Consider the following 15,885-nt stretch of genomic DNA (forward strand, 5'->3'; position numbering starts at 1 on the left):
GACCTGGCTGCTAACCAGAACAAGGTCTTCAGTCTACTGCCCCTCTTTCCTGGAAACTTCTAAACCATCCACAACTTTAAGAGTACAGCTACTCTTCCTCAAAAGAATAGACCTCATGCCTCTTCTGTGTAAAAAGACTTGATGTTTTCATACAGAAAGAAGCAACTTCTTTCATTTTCAAAACAAGGGAATTCACGCCATCCTGTTTCCTGCTCCTTGGACTAAAATAGGCGTTTAATTCACACTGCTGAAGTTTAAATGATGCACAGATAAAGTTACCAAAAACTCTCTCAGTTTGTGTTTTATGGCTAGATCATTACCTAAAAGAGCAACTTTGCTTACAAAGGGAATCATAAAATGTCCAAAAGCCGAGCTGACATCTAGGAAAGATCAGGTGTGAATTCTCATAGAACTGCACACAGGTATTCCCAAATCAAACAGTAATTATGAGAAAAATTACCATGGACTTGAGCATATCACAGGGTTCTCCAGCCAGCTTTCTGTGCCACTCACCAACATAATTTTCATGGACTGAGGGAACACATGCCCCTTGAGAAAAACCAGGACAACATCACTTTCTTCTGATGGAACTGGGAGGTTTTAGAGGCTGGGGGGAAATGCAAGGAAAACATCACTAAAAAGAAGCTGAGAAAACTCCAGCCTGGTGCTGAAGGTCACAGCACAGATATCTTTAGTCTAACACTTGTTTTGTTGAAGTGGAGGAACAGAGGGGATAAACAAGAAAATCTGCCCATCGGAATGTCAAGCTTTGTCATGTATGCGGTTTAACTGCCAACGGAGCATCTCTCTCGTAAGCCCTGCCCAGATCCTCCATTAGCTGGAGAGGAAACACAGCCCGCCTTACCTCCTCACATTCGTAAGAAGATTTGTAAGAAACAAAGATGATAGGTGGGACAAGCAACAAGGTGAATAGATTTTCTGTACTTCAGGATGTCCTACCTCCTTTGAAAAACATTTGAGACGTCCAACCCCCAGGACAAAGGGCCTGACAAGAGCAGCAACCAAGATGTGGCTGGGTCTTTTATCCACACTGCACAAAGTTTCAGGGTGGACAGTAACACCGAGTCCTCCAAAGGCCTCCTCCGAGCCAGAGACAGGGCAGGGACTTGAATACTCACACTAATCTTCCCCTTCTCTCTCCCCTACTGCAGTGATTACACCTGTGCCCAGAGCAGCCTCACAGGTGGTACCAATACCACAGCAGGAAAAGAGGCTGGAAAAAACCAGTCTGTGCAGCTTCTCCAAGTAACATGACACCATGGTGGGGAGAGCAGAGACAGGTCTGCAGTGAATCAGATTCCTTGGCTCGCGCCCTGTGTAAAACCCACAGTCCGCTAAGAAGAGGGGCTCCTACCTGTGTAGGAGAACTCTGCTGCCTTTTTCACTCACTACCGGCTGATAGACACAGATATTCACACCATCCACACTGGCAGTGTGCATGGTTTGGCCCCAGGAGTGACCTCCCCCCACACCTGAGAGGACACAGGGATCCGACCACCAACCTGAGCTTCACAAAGGGAAGACCAAGAGCCCTGTGACCTCTCTGGACAGGACAAACACAGAGCAACCATGAGCTAAAGAAGCTCATACAATGCACGCAGAGCCCACTACCTCTGTGGTACAATGCCACACCGCGTTACAGCAATAAACCCCCAAACTGGAAAGATTTTTTTAAAAATAAGAGGCAGAGAGAAAGCAAAAGTCAGTTAAAAAACCCAGAAAAGACATTCTAATTCACAGAAGTTGGCACGACCTATCAGCACAGAAATGAGGGGGATCAATCAACCCCATGCTTTTCCAGGAACAGTGTCTGCTGTTTTACGGTACTTTCCCATGTAACACCTGTAACAGCACTTGCAGGTGACCCTGCCAGCCAGGGCTATGCTCAGAGCAGGAGCTTCTGCCAGCATCTCTCTGCCTGTGAGGGATTACAGTTCTTCAAAGCCACAGGCTGACACAGCAGTGCCAGCAGAAGCCGGTAATGTAGACCTGGCTCCAGATCAAGGGCACATTTTGCTGGGCAGTGTGAATAGGGGCTTGTCCACGCACACACCTCGCAATGCTCAGTGGTGTGGGAAGAGTTAAAATTCCGTGGTTGCTCTAATGTAATCACACCACAACAGGGTGCTTTAGGACTACCACAATTATTCCTGTGCAGGACAGGAAATAAGCTGCACTGGTATTAATGTACTTCTGAATGCGTCTCATTGCGGGGTTGCAAAAATTAAATGCAAAATAACCCCTAAGCAAAGAAGATATTGTAAAAAAATCCTACTTTTCACAAAGGCTAACATGTACCATCCAAGCTTCCATCCTAAGTGATCTATGGCTTCTGTGATTCAGAAAATAAAAGACAAGAGGGGGGAAAAAAAGCACAGAAACATGGAGGGACTCCCCTACAATGACCAGAGTTTGGAGAAAAACTGGGCCGCTGGTCACGTAGCCCAGAGCCGTATCTGTCACGTTCATTGCTTCTCAGTGATAATCCAGCTCTGCTTCCATCCACTGGGATGCAGCAGTCAGCTGCCCGGACTCCAGACAAGTGTCCACCACCCTAGACAAGGGACAGCACGCTGTGGCACAGACTCCTCACCCGGGCTGGCAACAGGTGATCTTACTACACAGAGCAGCAGCCTTCTCTTCAATTTTCTACAGACCTGTTTCAAGGTGGGTTCTCCAAGGGGTTTCATTCACTGGGATTACTGAGGCAAAAAAGCAGAAAAGGAAGCTCTGCCTTTTCCTCCCAGATAGAAGAGCATCACTCCTTCAAGGTGCATCCTTCCTCTTGGCACTGGAAGGACGAGCACTGCTCACCCTCAGTACTGCACAAAGGTTACACTGCATTTCCACCTGTAAAACTTAGTCCTGCCAACCTGCAAACCATCACTTAGCTGAAGGACTGCACAGAGCCTGTGGCTCACAGGAACTGGAAACAAGCCTTTGACCCAGTTTTCTGGGAGAAGATACCTATCGACTTCAACAGGAGTAGCACCTTCCCTCAGATTCAGATATGGGAAAGACAGAACACTCTCCAACAGGTATCTTGTCATCCAGCTGCTATCAAAGTGTCCTATTTCATGGAAGATGAGGATTGCTCTCTTTGTTGGCATGTCTGAGAAAAGGAACTGAAATTCCAGAAGCAAACACTGAAAACTTGCTGACTACAAAGCTAGCAAGAGCACAGTGTTGTAACAGGGTGTGTACCAGGGAAAGTTAACTGAACCTGACAGTCCAAGAGAATAACAGAAGCTTCCCAAGAAAGGTGTGTGTTGCAACAAAGCCCTGGCAGATGACCTCTCGAGAGACTTCCATCAGAATGAATAAAAACCTCTTTAATGAGATTAACTGATCATTTCACTCCACCCTCGTTATAACACTCACTGAGAGGGAGGAATGTTTTTGCAGCCGAGTATTTGACTCCATAGGGAATGCCAGGACTGTGACAGAAGATAGGAAAAATACACGGGAGCCCTTCACCATTGCAGTGTGAGCTACAGATATGCAAACACCAACTCATTTCAGTGGCTACTCTGCGTTGGTTGACCTACCAGACCTACCAGAGTTTGTATCAGAGGAACTATTTAATGATTTTAACCACACCAGTGAAAAATCTGAGCTGATGTGGATAAAGCTACAACAATTCAAGGTACATCCCAGGAAATGTTTAATTTCCAGGTAATCCTTTCCTCTGTTTGGGTTGGGTTTTTTTCAAGAAACACACAGTGTAACACTACTTTACAGAGCTTTGGTTTCTTAGGTGTGGAAAACCCCCCCTCTTTCTGTTAAAATCCTGATGATCACCTTTCCATTTAATATTTTTCCTTCTCAAACTCCAAGAAAGCTAAATGCATTGGCTAAAACTTTGATAACTACTACTGCCCTGGCAATTCTCAGGAAGTCTGAGGATAAAAGACTGAAGCAAAGACCGTGCTCTTTTAAGTGTCAAAGGAGCTCACTTCTTATAGTTCCCTGCCACACTTTATTGAGCTCATCCCTCATGTCTGAGCTCATCTTGGCAAAGTCCATCTTCACTGTCCTTCAACCTGCAAAACCACAGGTACATCTGTGTTGGGCACCATCGTGCAATTCCATAGCTGAGCTCTAAAAAATCAAAGTGTCAAGACAGCAAAGTCAGACACAAAGAACTGGAGGACATCTCAAGTGACTGTCAAAAGTCCACCTCTCTGCACCAAGGCAGGAGATACCCAGACCAATAAATGCTGCCCATGCTGCCTACCATACTCCTTAAAGGCTGCTGAGGAAAGAAGATTCCTCAGCATCTTGAGGTGATCAGGTCCGAGTTTTTAGCACTTTCCAAGATATTTGGAAGAAATGGAGACCTGAATCCCCAGTTCAGAGCACAGCAGTTCGGCTGCCAGAATTCTTCATGTCCCAGTGCACACGTCAGGGAAGTGACTGCCTCAAAGTACTAGTAAAGTCCCCCTCTGCAGCCCAGCCTGGCCAGCTTCAACCACCCTCCCTAAAGAAAAGCCTCCTGCAGAGGTTCAGCCCCCATCACCTCATCCTACTAAAAAGTCCGTAACACATACTGAGCCAGAAAAGAATCGCAGTGCAAAGCTCAGCCTCACGTGCCTGCCAGTAAATTCTGGTGGTGACAAGGCTTGTTTGCCGTGGAGCTGAGGCATGGAGCAACTTTAACTTCACGCGGTTTCATTCCAACAGTCGGGTTCCAAAATTACATTTTTTTTATCCCAACAGATGTGCCGATACAGCTGCGGTACATGTAACTCTCTGCTCAGGACTACACAACTATGACAAAACAGGAGTTGTATGACAATTCAGGCTTGAAAAATTAAAGTGATCATGAAAGATTTGGGGCTCTGATGCCACAAAAAAACAAAAGTGCAACTGATAGTCCGCTCTGATCACTGGGAATATAGTACTGGCTACATTATAATAAAACCTTGCCCAAGTTTTCTTTAAACACCACTGCTGAAATCATTCCCACTTAGTGCTGCTGTCCCAATTAGTGATCTCGTCAGACAGCACAATCATTCCCTACCATGGAGAAAACGCAACTGCCTCATTATTTTCAGCAGCAGAGTCAGCCGACATGGCTTACTCTCTTAATGAATTAATTCTCATAACTTACTAACACTTCAAGCTACAATAAACACCTCTTGAAAGTGCACCACAATTTTAATCGGTCTCAAACATCAGATGTTGGGTTTGATATTTATGATTGTTCTGACTCTGTTTCGTTTAAGGGCTCCTTTTGTCTATGAAAGCAAAGATAAGAAAGGTAACTGGGACACCCACTGTCAGGTCTCTAATTTAAGGGGAAATTGCCTTTGTTGCTGACTGTCAGATGCTAATAGCTGCTGCTACTATTTTCCCTATGACACCAGGCCAGTGATCTTAGAGAAGTGTCCTTCATCCTATACAAAGCAATGATTGAGTCAACTAATTGAACAACTGTGCCCCTGCAGTTTCTAAAGCAGGCATTCCTCTAAGTCCATTTTAACCTACAGGGAAAAAAATATCTCTAATAACTGTAGTAAGAACTCAGTGTGGTATTATGGGGAGGTGACTAAGAATTATTTCTTTTTAAAGCCTCTTCTATAAGGATTCCCCATTAGCCTTTAATTAGCATGCCAGCTCCTATTCGGAGGTTTCTGATCACTTATAGCCCAGCTCAACATTCACGGATGGGAACAAGACAAACTCCCTTGAACTCGGTGGGGTCTATGGGGGGGCTTAGGGCCACGCAGGGAACTCTCTAGTATCAAGACAAAGTTAATTGAGTAAGCCTTTGACACCCAGCTCTGGGTGTCAGCCTTTGTAAGAGTTTTCCTACAGAAGATCAAAAGAAAATCTGGACTTCCAGATTTGGGGCTATGTAAATATATCATCTGTACTCAGCAGGTGTAACACTAATTCATCTTTTGCTATAGAGAAAAGTGAGATGATCTATCAACCTATTCGGATTGACTATTTATATGTATTTTAAATCTTTGCTTACATAAAACTACAATGAAGTATTTTAGAACAGAGCATCTGCCAACACACATGCAGTGTTCTGCTAAAGGCAGGTATATGTAAGATCATCAGTTAGCTATGACAGGTGATTTAGTGTGATTCATCTTTCAGGATCATCTCATTCGCAAGGAAAATTGAGTGTCATCCCCATCCATAACCTACAAATACCATCTAGATACTTGAAATTGATAACAGGTTAAAGGATGCAGAAGCCAAAAAATTCAACCCAAACCCTTTTGGAATAGAACCTGAAAACATCAGTAATCCAGACAGAACTACTAACACATTGCCAGGGGCTAATGAATGTAGAAAACTCTTTACCCAGCACATAATTTTACTGTTGCTGGGAGAGCACTACTCAGTCATTTCAGCACAGATCCAAGAAATTTCCTTCTTTTGGTGTTTCTCCTTTTGAGCCAGACACAAATTCCAACTAAATTAAGAGCTGTGGTTCAAAACAATTCAATGGAACGCAAGAAGAACAAAGGTCAAAACTTCGATCCCTACCTTGCAGGTGCACATCCAGAGCACACAGCCAAAGAGGGCCACGCGCTTCTGGCAATGACTGTCAACCAATCCGGGAGCGAAATACTTGGGATCTGCTCCCTGTATCACCTCCTCCATTCCCAAGTCCTACCCAGCCAGAATGACATGCCCTGGGCTCTGCTGTAACGGCAGCCAACATCACTTAATCTGCAGCAACCCACTGGAAATCAAACCAATCTGAAATAGAACACAGCCACTGCCTCTACTTAAAACAATGGATGATGGATCAATCCACTGGGAGCTACTAAATTTATACAAAATATTGCTATTCCACCTCTATCTTTCCTTTTAAAATACAAAAAAAAAACCCCAAAAGAGTTACAAAAAAAAAAAAAAAAAAAAAGAGGTGCAGGCCCCTGGGTTACCAAACTTTTAAAAGGATTTCCTGTGCCCCACAAAACAGGCAGAAGGCTCTAAAGCACAGCCTGGCGATTTAGCCTACACATGCCAGATTCAAGATTTGGCCAAAAGCCTTAAATGAACCAATGTAACAGCTGCCACAAAAGCTGACAACCTCTGATCAATATCTTCCATGTTTAAGGCAGCACAAGTCACCTCTCTGCAAAACAATCCTAAGCCTGCAAAGAGTAAATAAATTACAATAAATTTAAGAAGCTTGAGTTTTGTTTGGCTTAGGAAACCCAGGCAGAGCCCTTAATTTTTCAACAGCAGCACATCTTTAACACCGAGCAGCGGTGATGAAAGCATTTGAGACACCTGTGAGAGACCAAAAAACACCTCTAAAAAAAAAAAAAATATTTACCAAGGCTGCAGATACATATATGTTGCAAAGAACTAATGAAGCTTAAAAACCATTGAAAATGTTAACACAATGGACATGAAAATACTGAGTGTGTTAAGGCCTTTTGCATGACTTCATTCTAGATCTTTTTATTCCTAATTTGACTTTGGTTTTCAGTCTAGATTATAAAGAAGATTTAAAACACAGATATTTTTTCCCTTCCAATGAAGCCTTCCCATTAATAAAAAGGAAACAAAGAAAATGAAGAAAGTGAGTAGTAAAACTTTTACAACGTAATAAAGTATATCAGAATCCCAGTGCAGCACAATTGGAATTGTCTAAAGATGCTGAATTATGAGTGGTTGTCATATAAAGTTCAGTCCACGTTATTAGAAATCATATTCTCCAGCAACATGTATATAATTGAGAGATCTTCATAATAACCCTCAGCTTAAAGGCTCATAAAACTGCTCTTTATCCATAATTTGCAAGAGAACAAAATTCTTAAAGGAAAGTAACATCTTTTTCTCAGAAAGACTCTGAAAGCAATACACTGTGCATTTTTAAGCAAGCGACCCTAAAAGCTCTCTCTTTCTTTCACAGATTTCAGTTGGGCATTATACTAACCCTCGGTTTAGATAGATAAGTATGTACCTGTAGTACACACAAACCAGAAAGAAAATTAGTACCACACAGAGAGGAACACTCTGTAAGTATGTCGGAAGCAAAGCACACTACATTTTTTCTGGATTATAAGTACAGAGGTTACACTAAGGTAAGTATCTTGATGTAACACTGCAACCAACACTTAAACAAGGTAGGGCACTCACACGCAGAAAATGAAGGCTGTCGCTTTTACGAAATTGCGTTAACTACGTTTATCCACCTCCCGTATATAACAGGAGAATTAATTATATAAATATTATCAGCTCTTGACACCCTCAATGTGCAGACTCACGAAACTCTCAGTTTCTACCCAACATTCTAAACTGAACTCCTTTCAGTTTGTTATAGTCAACTATAGTTTTGTAAATAAAATTTGTTTGTTTTCAAATAAAGCTACTTCAAGCTGTTTCGGGAAGGAAACTAAGTAATAGTAATAATAACAATAACAACATTTCCATTTGGATTTCAAAACCTGAGGAAACAAAACCAGCACATGTCAAGCCTAGTGTTTTCCTACCTGGAGCAGGTAAGGACCAGCTCTCAAATGCCACCTTGGGATAGTTCAGACTAGTAATCCCGTTCATGTTCAGATGAGACACCAGCACGAACAAGAACCAAAAAAAAAAAAAGAAAATCTCTCCTGTCCTCCTCTGTAATTAGCAATGCCAACAGCAGTGGCTAAGACCTGGTAAGCAAACCAAGGACCAGGAGGACCACACCAACCCAACCCTCAGCTAGAGAGAAACAGGCTTAAGAGGAGACTTACTACCTGCCATGTGACAGGGGGAGGTGTGCTGCCCATTGGGAGTGCTGGAGGTGAGGTCGATGGCCATGCCGCAGTGCTCCCTTTCAGGCGAATAGTCATTGTCACCTGCGAGCACAACACAGGTGCCCCGTAAGTTTGTACCCCCTTCTTCAGCAGAGATACATAAAGACTAAGAACCACAACCTGTTCGCTCCCCTCGCCCCTGCCCTTCCCTCCTTTACTGGTGGGGTCTTCCAGAGCCTGTAAAATCTGGACTCTCAGTGGCCCCAAGTAAACATTTGGCTGATTTTAAGAGCCCCCTCAAACCTACTGTCACCAGTCTTTTACACACACTCCTGTGGCAAATCTTGTCCCAGCTGCTTGGTTTTAAGTTAGGATTACTTTTTCATTAGCAGACGGAGAATCCAGGCTGGGCAGGGGAAGACTGTAATAGTAATTCACCATACAGACCTTCCCCCCAAAGCTCTGGGTGAACAGACAGCTAAACAGAGCCCTTACACAACCCCCCACACAGAAAACAAGAGAAATACATATGAAAAAGCACGAAAAGTTTTTTGGCTGCAGTTTGAATTTCTGGAGACGAACTCTCTCTCATTTGCAAAGTTCATTCACCCTCAGCAAATATTTAAACCTAGAGATACTCACCCAGGCACCCATCCCCATGCATTTCTCAGTCATACAGAGAGTTTATATTTAAATGCTACTAATTCAGTGTCAATGCAAATACTGTACACAAGGAAGCTAAATTTTCAGGTGTCTGCATTATACAAAGGAGAGTAGGAAAAGAAAAGTAATTCAGAATAATCAAACAAAATGACTACTTACATGTAATATATCCATCAACAGCCTCTGCTTCCATAGTCAAAGTGCAGTGCTGCAAGGCAGAAAAGTACACTCTCAGAGATGCCTGTCAGTATCAACCATTAAACGATTAAACTTACTTAAAGCCCTAAGTAGTTGCCCATTTTATTGCTGTTGCAACCACTGCTTAGAGAAACACACAAGTGCACTGCATGTGTTCGTTTGCAAATCACTGAACTCTTCCTGTAAATTATGTGAGTAGACATGCAGCTGCCTCCTGGGCAGGTGGCACCTGGATTATCCTGGTCTGACCATACCTCTCTCTCTGTGCCCCATTCACATTTTTGCCTCATCTGAGAGTTTTTCCCTGACTTTTCGCTTGCTTGTTCAAGCTGTGATGGTAATGCTTTATCAATTATCTGTTCTATCTGCAGCCAGAGAAGACTTTGAGGATATGGATACAACTAACAATTGCTCTTTTCACATGCACTACAAGAGACTCTCTCCTGGTCTAAACAAAATAAATCCTCCCATGTCCATTCCCCTTGGACAGAGTTTCCAGCTTTGTCTCACACCCCTGTGTGCACACACACACTCACACACCTGTACACACACCTGTTCACTCTAACCCTATTTATCTGCCACAGTACAGGTCCAAACATCACATTTCATACTCCCAGATCATGCGTTTTGTGGTGTGAAGCAATCTTAAAGTTTCTGGAAGCACTTTGCTGACAGAGAACAAGCTATTACTTTCCCGAAACCCAAGTAACTGTATAGAATGACACCCCCTAGCTATCATTTGATATATATTGTGGGGGGGAAAAAAAAAAAGGAGAGATCAATAATCATAACTATGTTCTTTTAAGTGGAAAAGTTAAGAATCTGACATGACCAGAGGAGAATTTTATTTCCTCTCTCCCTCCATGGCCTCTTTTTTGCCTTTAGTTTCAAAACTCTCACTGCACCAGGCAGCTAAATTATTCACAATGAGCCATTTCTGTATTGATCGCCAAGTATATTTAGCCCTGGCTCCTGGAATTTCTCCATTACTTACTGGAAAACAGGCAGCTTCACTTCTTGTCTCCAAAACCACTTCCCTCCCCCTCCCTTAACCCTCTTTCCTCCCCCCCCCCCCGCCCGCTCCCCGCCTTTCCCCCAATAAATAAATACTTTTCTCTGTGCTCTTCTTTGGTATAAAGCAGATCAAATTCCCAAGGCATTCAGCACATAACACTTAAATTTCAACCTGCCCAGCTGCTACCAAACTCTCTTCAATTACTGATTTTCACAACTCTTAAAAAGAAATCTCAAAAAAACCCCAAAAGTTTTCAGAACAGGTAAGCCACTTCCTCAAGCCCTTCAAAATTACCTTATCTTCCCCCTAGTCCAGGTAGGCAGGCATACACTGAGAAAAAGAAAGAAACATCAGAAGCAACAGGGAAAGAACATCCCAGCCAATGAAGTGGAAGGAAAGAAAGGGAAGGAAGGGAGGAGGAAAAGAAAGGAAGGCAAAAAAGAAACACAGAAACATCCATAACCTAAATTAAAACACGGGATGATTTTCTTTTTTTTTTTTTTTTTTTTATTTCTTCAGGGGGGAGAGGAAGAGTAAGAAGACAGGGAAAAGAAAAAGTTTGGTCACCTAAATTTTTAGGCTGGTGATGGCAAATCCCAGCTGCTGAGCCTCCCTCCCATAACGAATGGAGGAAGAGAGTTTTGCTCGAGCTGAAGACACAGAAAGATGGAGAAAGTTTTAGAAAATGGTTTTTTAAAGGCAGGGGGAGAAAATGGGGGAAAGAGAGACGGGAAGGGGGAAAGGGATAAGGGACAGAAACCCGCCCCCGGCACTTACAGGTGGGGCATGCGGAGCCGGGAAGCTCCGGGATGAGCCGGCGGGGAAACTCGCTCAGGAATGGCACATACTTTGAAGGAAGATGAACACACAAAAAAAAAAAAAAAAAAAAAAAAAAAAAAAAAAAAAAAAAGGAGAGGGAGGGAGGGAGGGAGGGAGGTCAGCCGGTGCTACAGCAATGCGATTAACTAGCGCGGAGAGAGAGAGAGAGAGATAGAGAGAGAGAGAGGGTAAAACTTGATCCACCGGTTCCTTACGGATTCCACGGGATCGGGGGAGCGGAGGGAATGCGGGGCGGGATGGGAAGAGGGGATGCGGGGCGGGATGGGGTGAGGGGGCCCGGCGGGCGCACTCACACCCCGCGCAGCCAACCCGGGCCAACTTCCCCGGAGCGCCGCTCCGGCCCTGGGCGACGCTGGGCTCCGCGCCTCATCCCTGCCTCTCCCCGCCCCTGCCACAACCTGTCAAAGTCATGGAAGTCCTGCCTCGCTTGTCATTTAATTCCCTTTCCCCCCTTCTCCCCGCCGCAGGCCGCAGCCCCCCGGGGGCGCACAGGTGGCGGCGGGCGCTGAGGGAAATGGCAGCGGGGCCGGGCTGGGTAACGGACCGGCGAGACCCGCCGCGGCTTCGACCCCTGCTTATTTCGGTCTTGGTGGGGGTTTTTTTGTTTGGTTGGATTTTTTTTTTTTAATTATTTTTTATATTTTGGGCTAACAGCAACAAGTCATCGGCGCCCGCGGGGATGCTGCACAGCCGCGCTCGGCTCGGGGACCCTCCGCACACACAGACCTGCACGGACGGACCGAGCCCCGCGTCTCGCCGGCCCCGGAATGGAGCTGTCCCTCCTCCCGCCGGGAAAAGGGGGACCGGGGAGGGAGAGGAGAGGAGGGGAGGAAGGGAGGGGAGAAAGAAAAAGAAAGAAATAATAAGAAGCCAGGCGCAGATTTACCTCAGCCGCGCAGGCAGTGAGTCAGTTCCATCCCCCTTTTGTTTGTGTGTTTATTAGTGTCGGCTCCCTCTGCCCAGTGGAGGTGTGTTTGTGCACGGCAGTTGGCTGTGGGGGGACTAAGGCGGCGGAGGAGCCGTAGCTAAGGGTAATCCTGTTTTTACTTCCTCCATCTTCAGAGAGCAGAGGGTTAGCCTGGGACAGCTGGTCAAACCCCGAGAAACCGATCCGGCGGCGGCGGCGGCGGCCGCTCTGCCTCCCTGCCTCCCTCCCACAGACACACACACAGACACACACTCATTCGTTCCCTCCTTCACACACTCCCTTCCCTCCCTCACACACAGATACTCGCACTCCCTCACACACGCACACTCCCTCCTCCCTCACAGATACGCGCACTCCCTCACACACATACACGCCTCCTTCTTCACACACACTATCCCTCCCTCAGGCTCACACCCACACGCACTCATTCACTCCCTCACACTCAGTCCCCCGTCACACGGACTCACACTGTCTCCCTCACTCACAGTCAGCCCCTCACACAGTCTCACTCCCTCACTCACACTCAGTCCTTCACACACACACACACGCACTCGCTCGCTCACACTCAGTTCCTCCCTCAAAGTCCCTCACACGGACACACTCGCTCCCTCACTCGCACTCAGTCCCTCACACACTCACACACACACACTCTCGCACTCCCACAGACGCTCAGTCCCTCTCACACTCAGGTCACACACACTCACACTCTCGCTCCCCCCTTCGGACCCTTTCCCGCCCCGCGGCGCCTCAGCCCCGGCGGGGCCGGCGCGGCGGGGGCGGGTGCCCGCAGCCGGCGCGAGGCCGCTCAGCGCGCTCGGCAATCGATTACAGGACAAGTGTGGCCGCCGCCGCCGCCGCCACAGTGCGCGCCCCGCGCCTCACGCGGGCGGGCGCGCGCGCCCTCAGGGCACGGCCGCGGCCCCTCAGGGCGGCCGGGCGCTCCTCGCACCCCTCCGGCAGCCGCCGCCCAGGGGCTCCCGCCGGCCGGCGGAGGTACCGGTGCAATCGTGATTCAGCACTTCTATTTATAACCGGCCGGGGGGCGGCCAGGCTTGTTAATTAAACATTCTCGGCTAATATAATCGGAGTTTCTGCTTAGAGACAGCCCCGGTGCGAGAAACATCTCTACGTGTCGTTCTACCCCGTTCCCGAGAAGTCGGTGTGCTGGGAAAGGTGGAAAAATCAGCATTGTTGTCCTGAGGGGAATCTGTGCGCTGCCCTACAGCCAAAGCTGAAGGAACAGCCCTAAGTATTTCCTACAGTGAGTGAACATCCCCACAGAGAGGAACCATCCCCACAGACCCACTCAGGGGCTTGACCCAAACCCACCCCTCTCCCACCCCACTTGTCTGAGGGTGAATGTTTGATGTGCTTCCTCACAGAAGTTTTCCCTGCTTTCCACAGGTCCTGGATCAGGTGCAACAGCATTGTTCTGCTCTCTTCTCTTTGAATTGCTGGGTGTTTGTGTCCCTGGTAATGCCATCATTGGGCATGAGAGTTCACGGCTCATTAAGAAGCTGACGTTGTGTCTATCATGCATGATATGTGTGGACATTATGAAATTTCAATTTGCAAAATTAAGCAAGCAAGCGCTAGAAAGCATCGGGATTCAGGCTGCCCATACACCCTTGAGCCTTTTGACCCAACAGAGCAACTGATGGTAATAATGGCAGATTATTATGAAAATCCTTGATTTTCGTTGGTACCAGAGGAGAGCAACATGTGCATTTTGCCACCGGGCTTCAGACCTGCACTGATGGGAGTACCTCTATCACCACACACCCACATTCTTCGTGTATCAAAGGCTCTAGGTACTGGAAAAATTTGCTTTGAGGCAAAATCTTAACTACAAAATCTTGAAGCAAAAGCCTTAACTCTTGCTCTCAGTACACACAAACACAATACTGTCACTAGAGACAAGGTAAACCCCAGGTTTTATTAGCACTGCCTTTTCACATCAAATGAGATTCTGTTTTGTAGAATTGCAGCAGAGCCACCCAACCCTGAGAGAGGGAGACAAACCCCACTTTGGAAAAGACACTAAATGACTCAGCCAGCCCAAGTGAAGTTAATTGACAGCTCTCTCCCCAGAACCACAAATTTGAGCCAATTAGTCATTATGCCACATCTGTGAAGTGGGTTTAACTTAGCTCTTCTCATTTTGCATAGGAAGGAGGCAGAAAGGTCAGAGGACTGGCCGGAGAGAGCACTCAGAGCTGAGCCTAGAAAGCAGACTTCATGTTTCCCACGCCTACGTATCAACAACTAGACTTGGCTTGCCTATGCCAGAAAATAGACTGGCATAGCTGGAGCTGGGTAATTATACCGTAACAGTTTATGCCGGAATAACTCTCCTTGCGGACACTCTCCTCCAGATGGAAAGTGACTTCCCAAAAGCTGTCCAAATGAATTCACTCAACAGCACACACTTTGAGTTTTGTTTCTGCCCCCCACCCCCCTTCCCCTCTGCATTTTGGGGGGGTCGAAATTCTTGAGATGTGGGTCTCGGCAGCATTTTGAGACCTTTGATCACTTTTACAGACCATTAAAAGCAGGGACAAATGCAAAACATGTCATTGAAATGCTACAAGTCTTGTTGTCGAGATTTTTATGGTGCTTTTCATCAAAATGTTGAAAACTGAAAGCTTCCAGCTGGCTCTCCTTACAGGTAATAACTTAATAGCTAACAGCTTTTCTCCCAAAGCTGCTGGAACCTGCTTGAGCCATGGGAGCCGATGGGAAAAGCCAGACCCATCCTCTACAGTAAATATTTTCTGATTTTTTAATCCTGCTGCTCCGCAAGGTTTCGAAACCAAATGAAGCTGTGAAAACAAGGAGGAGTGACCAAGGGAAAAGTAAGGGGCAGGGAATAAAGTGACAGGACTTGGCTTTGTAAATCAGCTTGCTGACTCCAAGGGCTGCAGAGATGAGCATATCCTCACTACAGCAACACAGGGCTGAATCATTGGTTTCAAGGCAGAACTTGGCTCCGGGCTGTAGCAAGAGCTCCACAGTAATTTACATCAACCAACTCAGCAGGGCTGCTGTGGTGATCTTGAGGACCAAGTGATCGCTTGGGGATCAAGAGAACAGGATTCACATCCAACAGCGATCAGAGGTCCTCCGTGTGATTTTGGCCAAGCCATCATTGCCCTGCGTTTCAGTTCTGCATTTCTAAACCACAGTAATTAACGCAATGAGAGCTTTTCTTCTGCCGAGCAGTGTCCCAAGAGCAGTTCTCAGCTTTGCCAGGAAGCTCTGCCACATTACAGAAGTCACTCTGGCACACGTCTGAAAGCTATTCCTGGAGCTCCTGGGAGCACCTTTCCATTGCCATGCACAGGACCTCAGCCCTGCCTGCCCTGGGACAGTGTTCTGCCACACAAGTCCGGGTGTCCCCAGGATCACAGGCTGTGCCAACAGCCACCTACTCGAGAGCTGTGATGTCCTCCTTGGCACTTGCTCAGTCTCCCTGAGTCTTAGTTCCCCTCCTGTGT

The 15,885-nt window shown here is 46.3% G+C and overlaps 1 protein-coding gene across 7 annotated transcripts in view; it reads right to left on the reverse strand.

The window, feature by feature from the left end:
• Nucleotides 1-12,661, reverse strand: part of IKZF2 (IKAROS family zinc finger 2) — a 118,177-nt gene extending 105,516 nt beyond the window's left edge. For 2 of the 7 annotated variants that reach the window (XM_039555273.1, XM_039555267.1), the window contains exons 1-3: nt 12,347-12,661; nt 9,567-9,615; nt 8,745-8,846 (exon numbers count right to left, since the gene is read on the reverse strand). In XM_039555273.1, the coding sequence (XP_039411207.1) occupies nt 8,745-8,846; nt 9,567-9,600 (136 nt within the window). In that variant the 5' untranslated portion in view covers nt 9,601-9,615; nt 12,347-12,661. Of the gene's footprint in view, nt 1-8,492; nt 8,715-8,744; nt 8,847-9,566; nt 9,616-10,914; nt 10,951-11,187; nt 11,279-11,397; nt 11,468-12,346 lie in introns of those variants that run through there. The other 5 variants (XM_039555269.1, XM_039555271.1, XM_039555270.1 and 2 more) reach the window with 5 other exon arrangements.
• Between the last annotated feature and the right edge of the window lie 3,224 nt (nt 12,662-15,885).

This window comes from Corvus cornix, chromosome 7 (genome assembly GCF_000738735.6).
Source record: "Corvus cornix cornix isolate S_Up_H32 chromosome 7, ASM73873v5, whole genome shotgun sequence".
Lineage (NCBI taxonomy): Eukaryota > Metazoa > Chordata > Aves > Passeriformes > Corvidae > Corvus > Corvus cornix.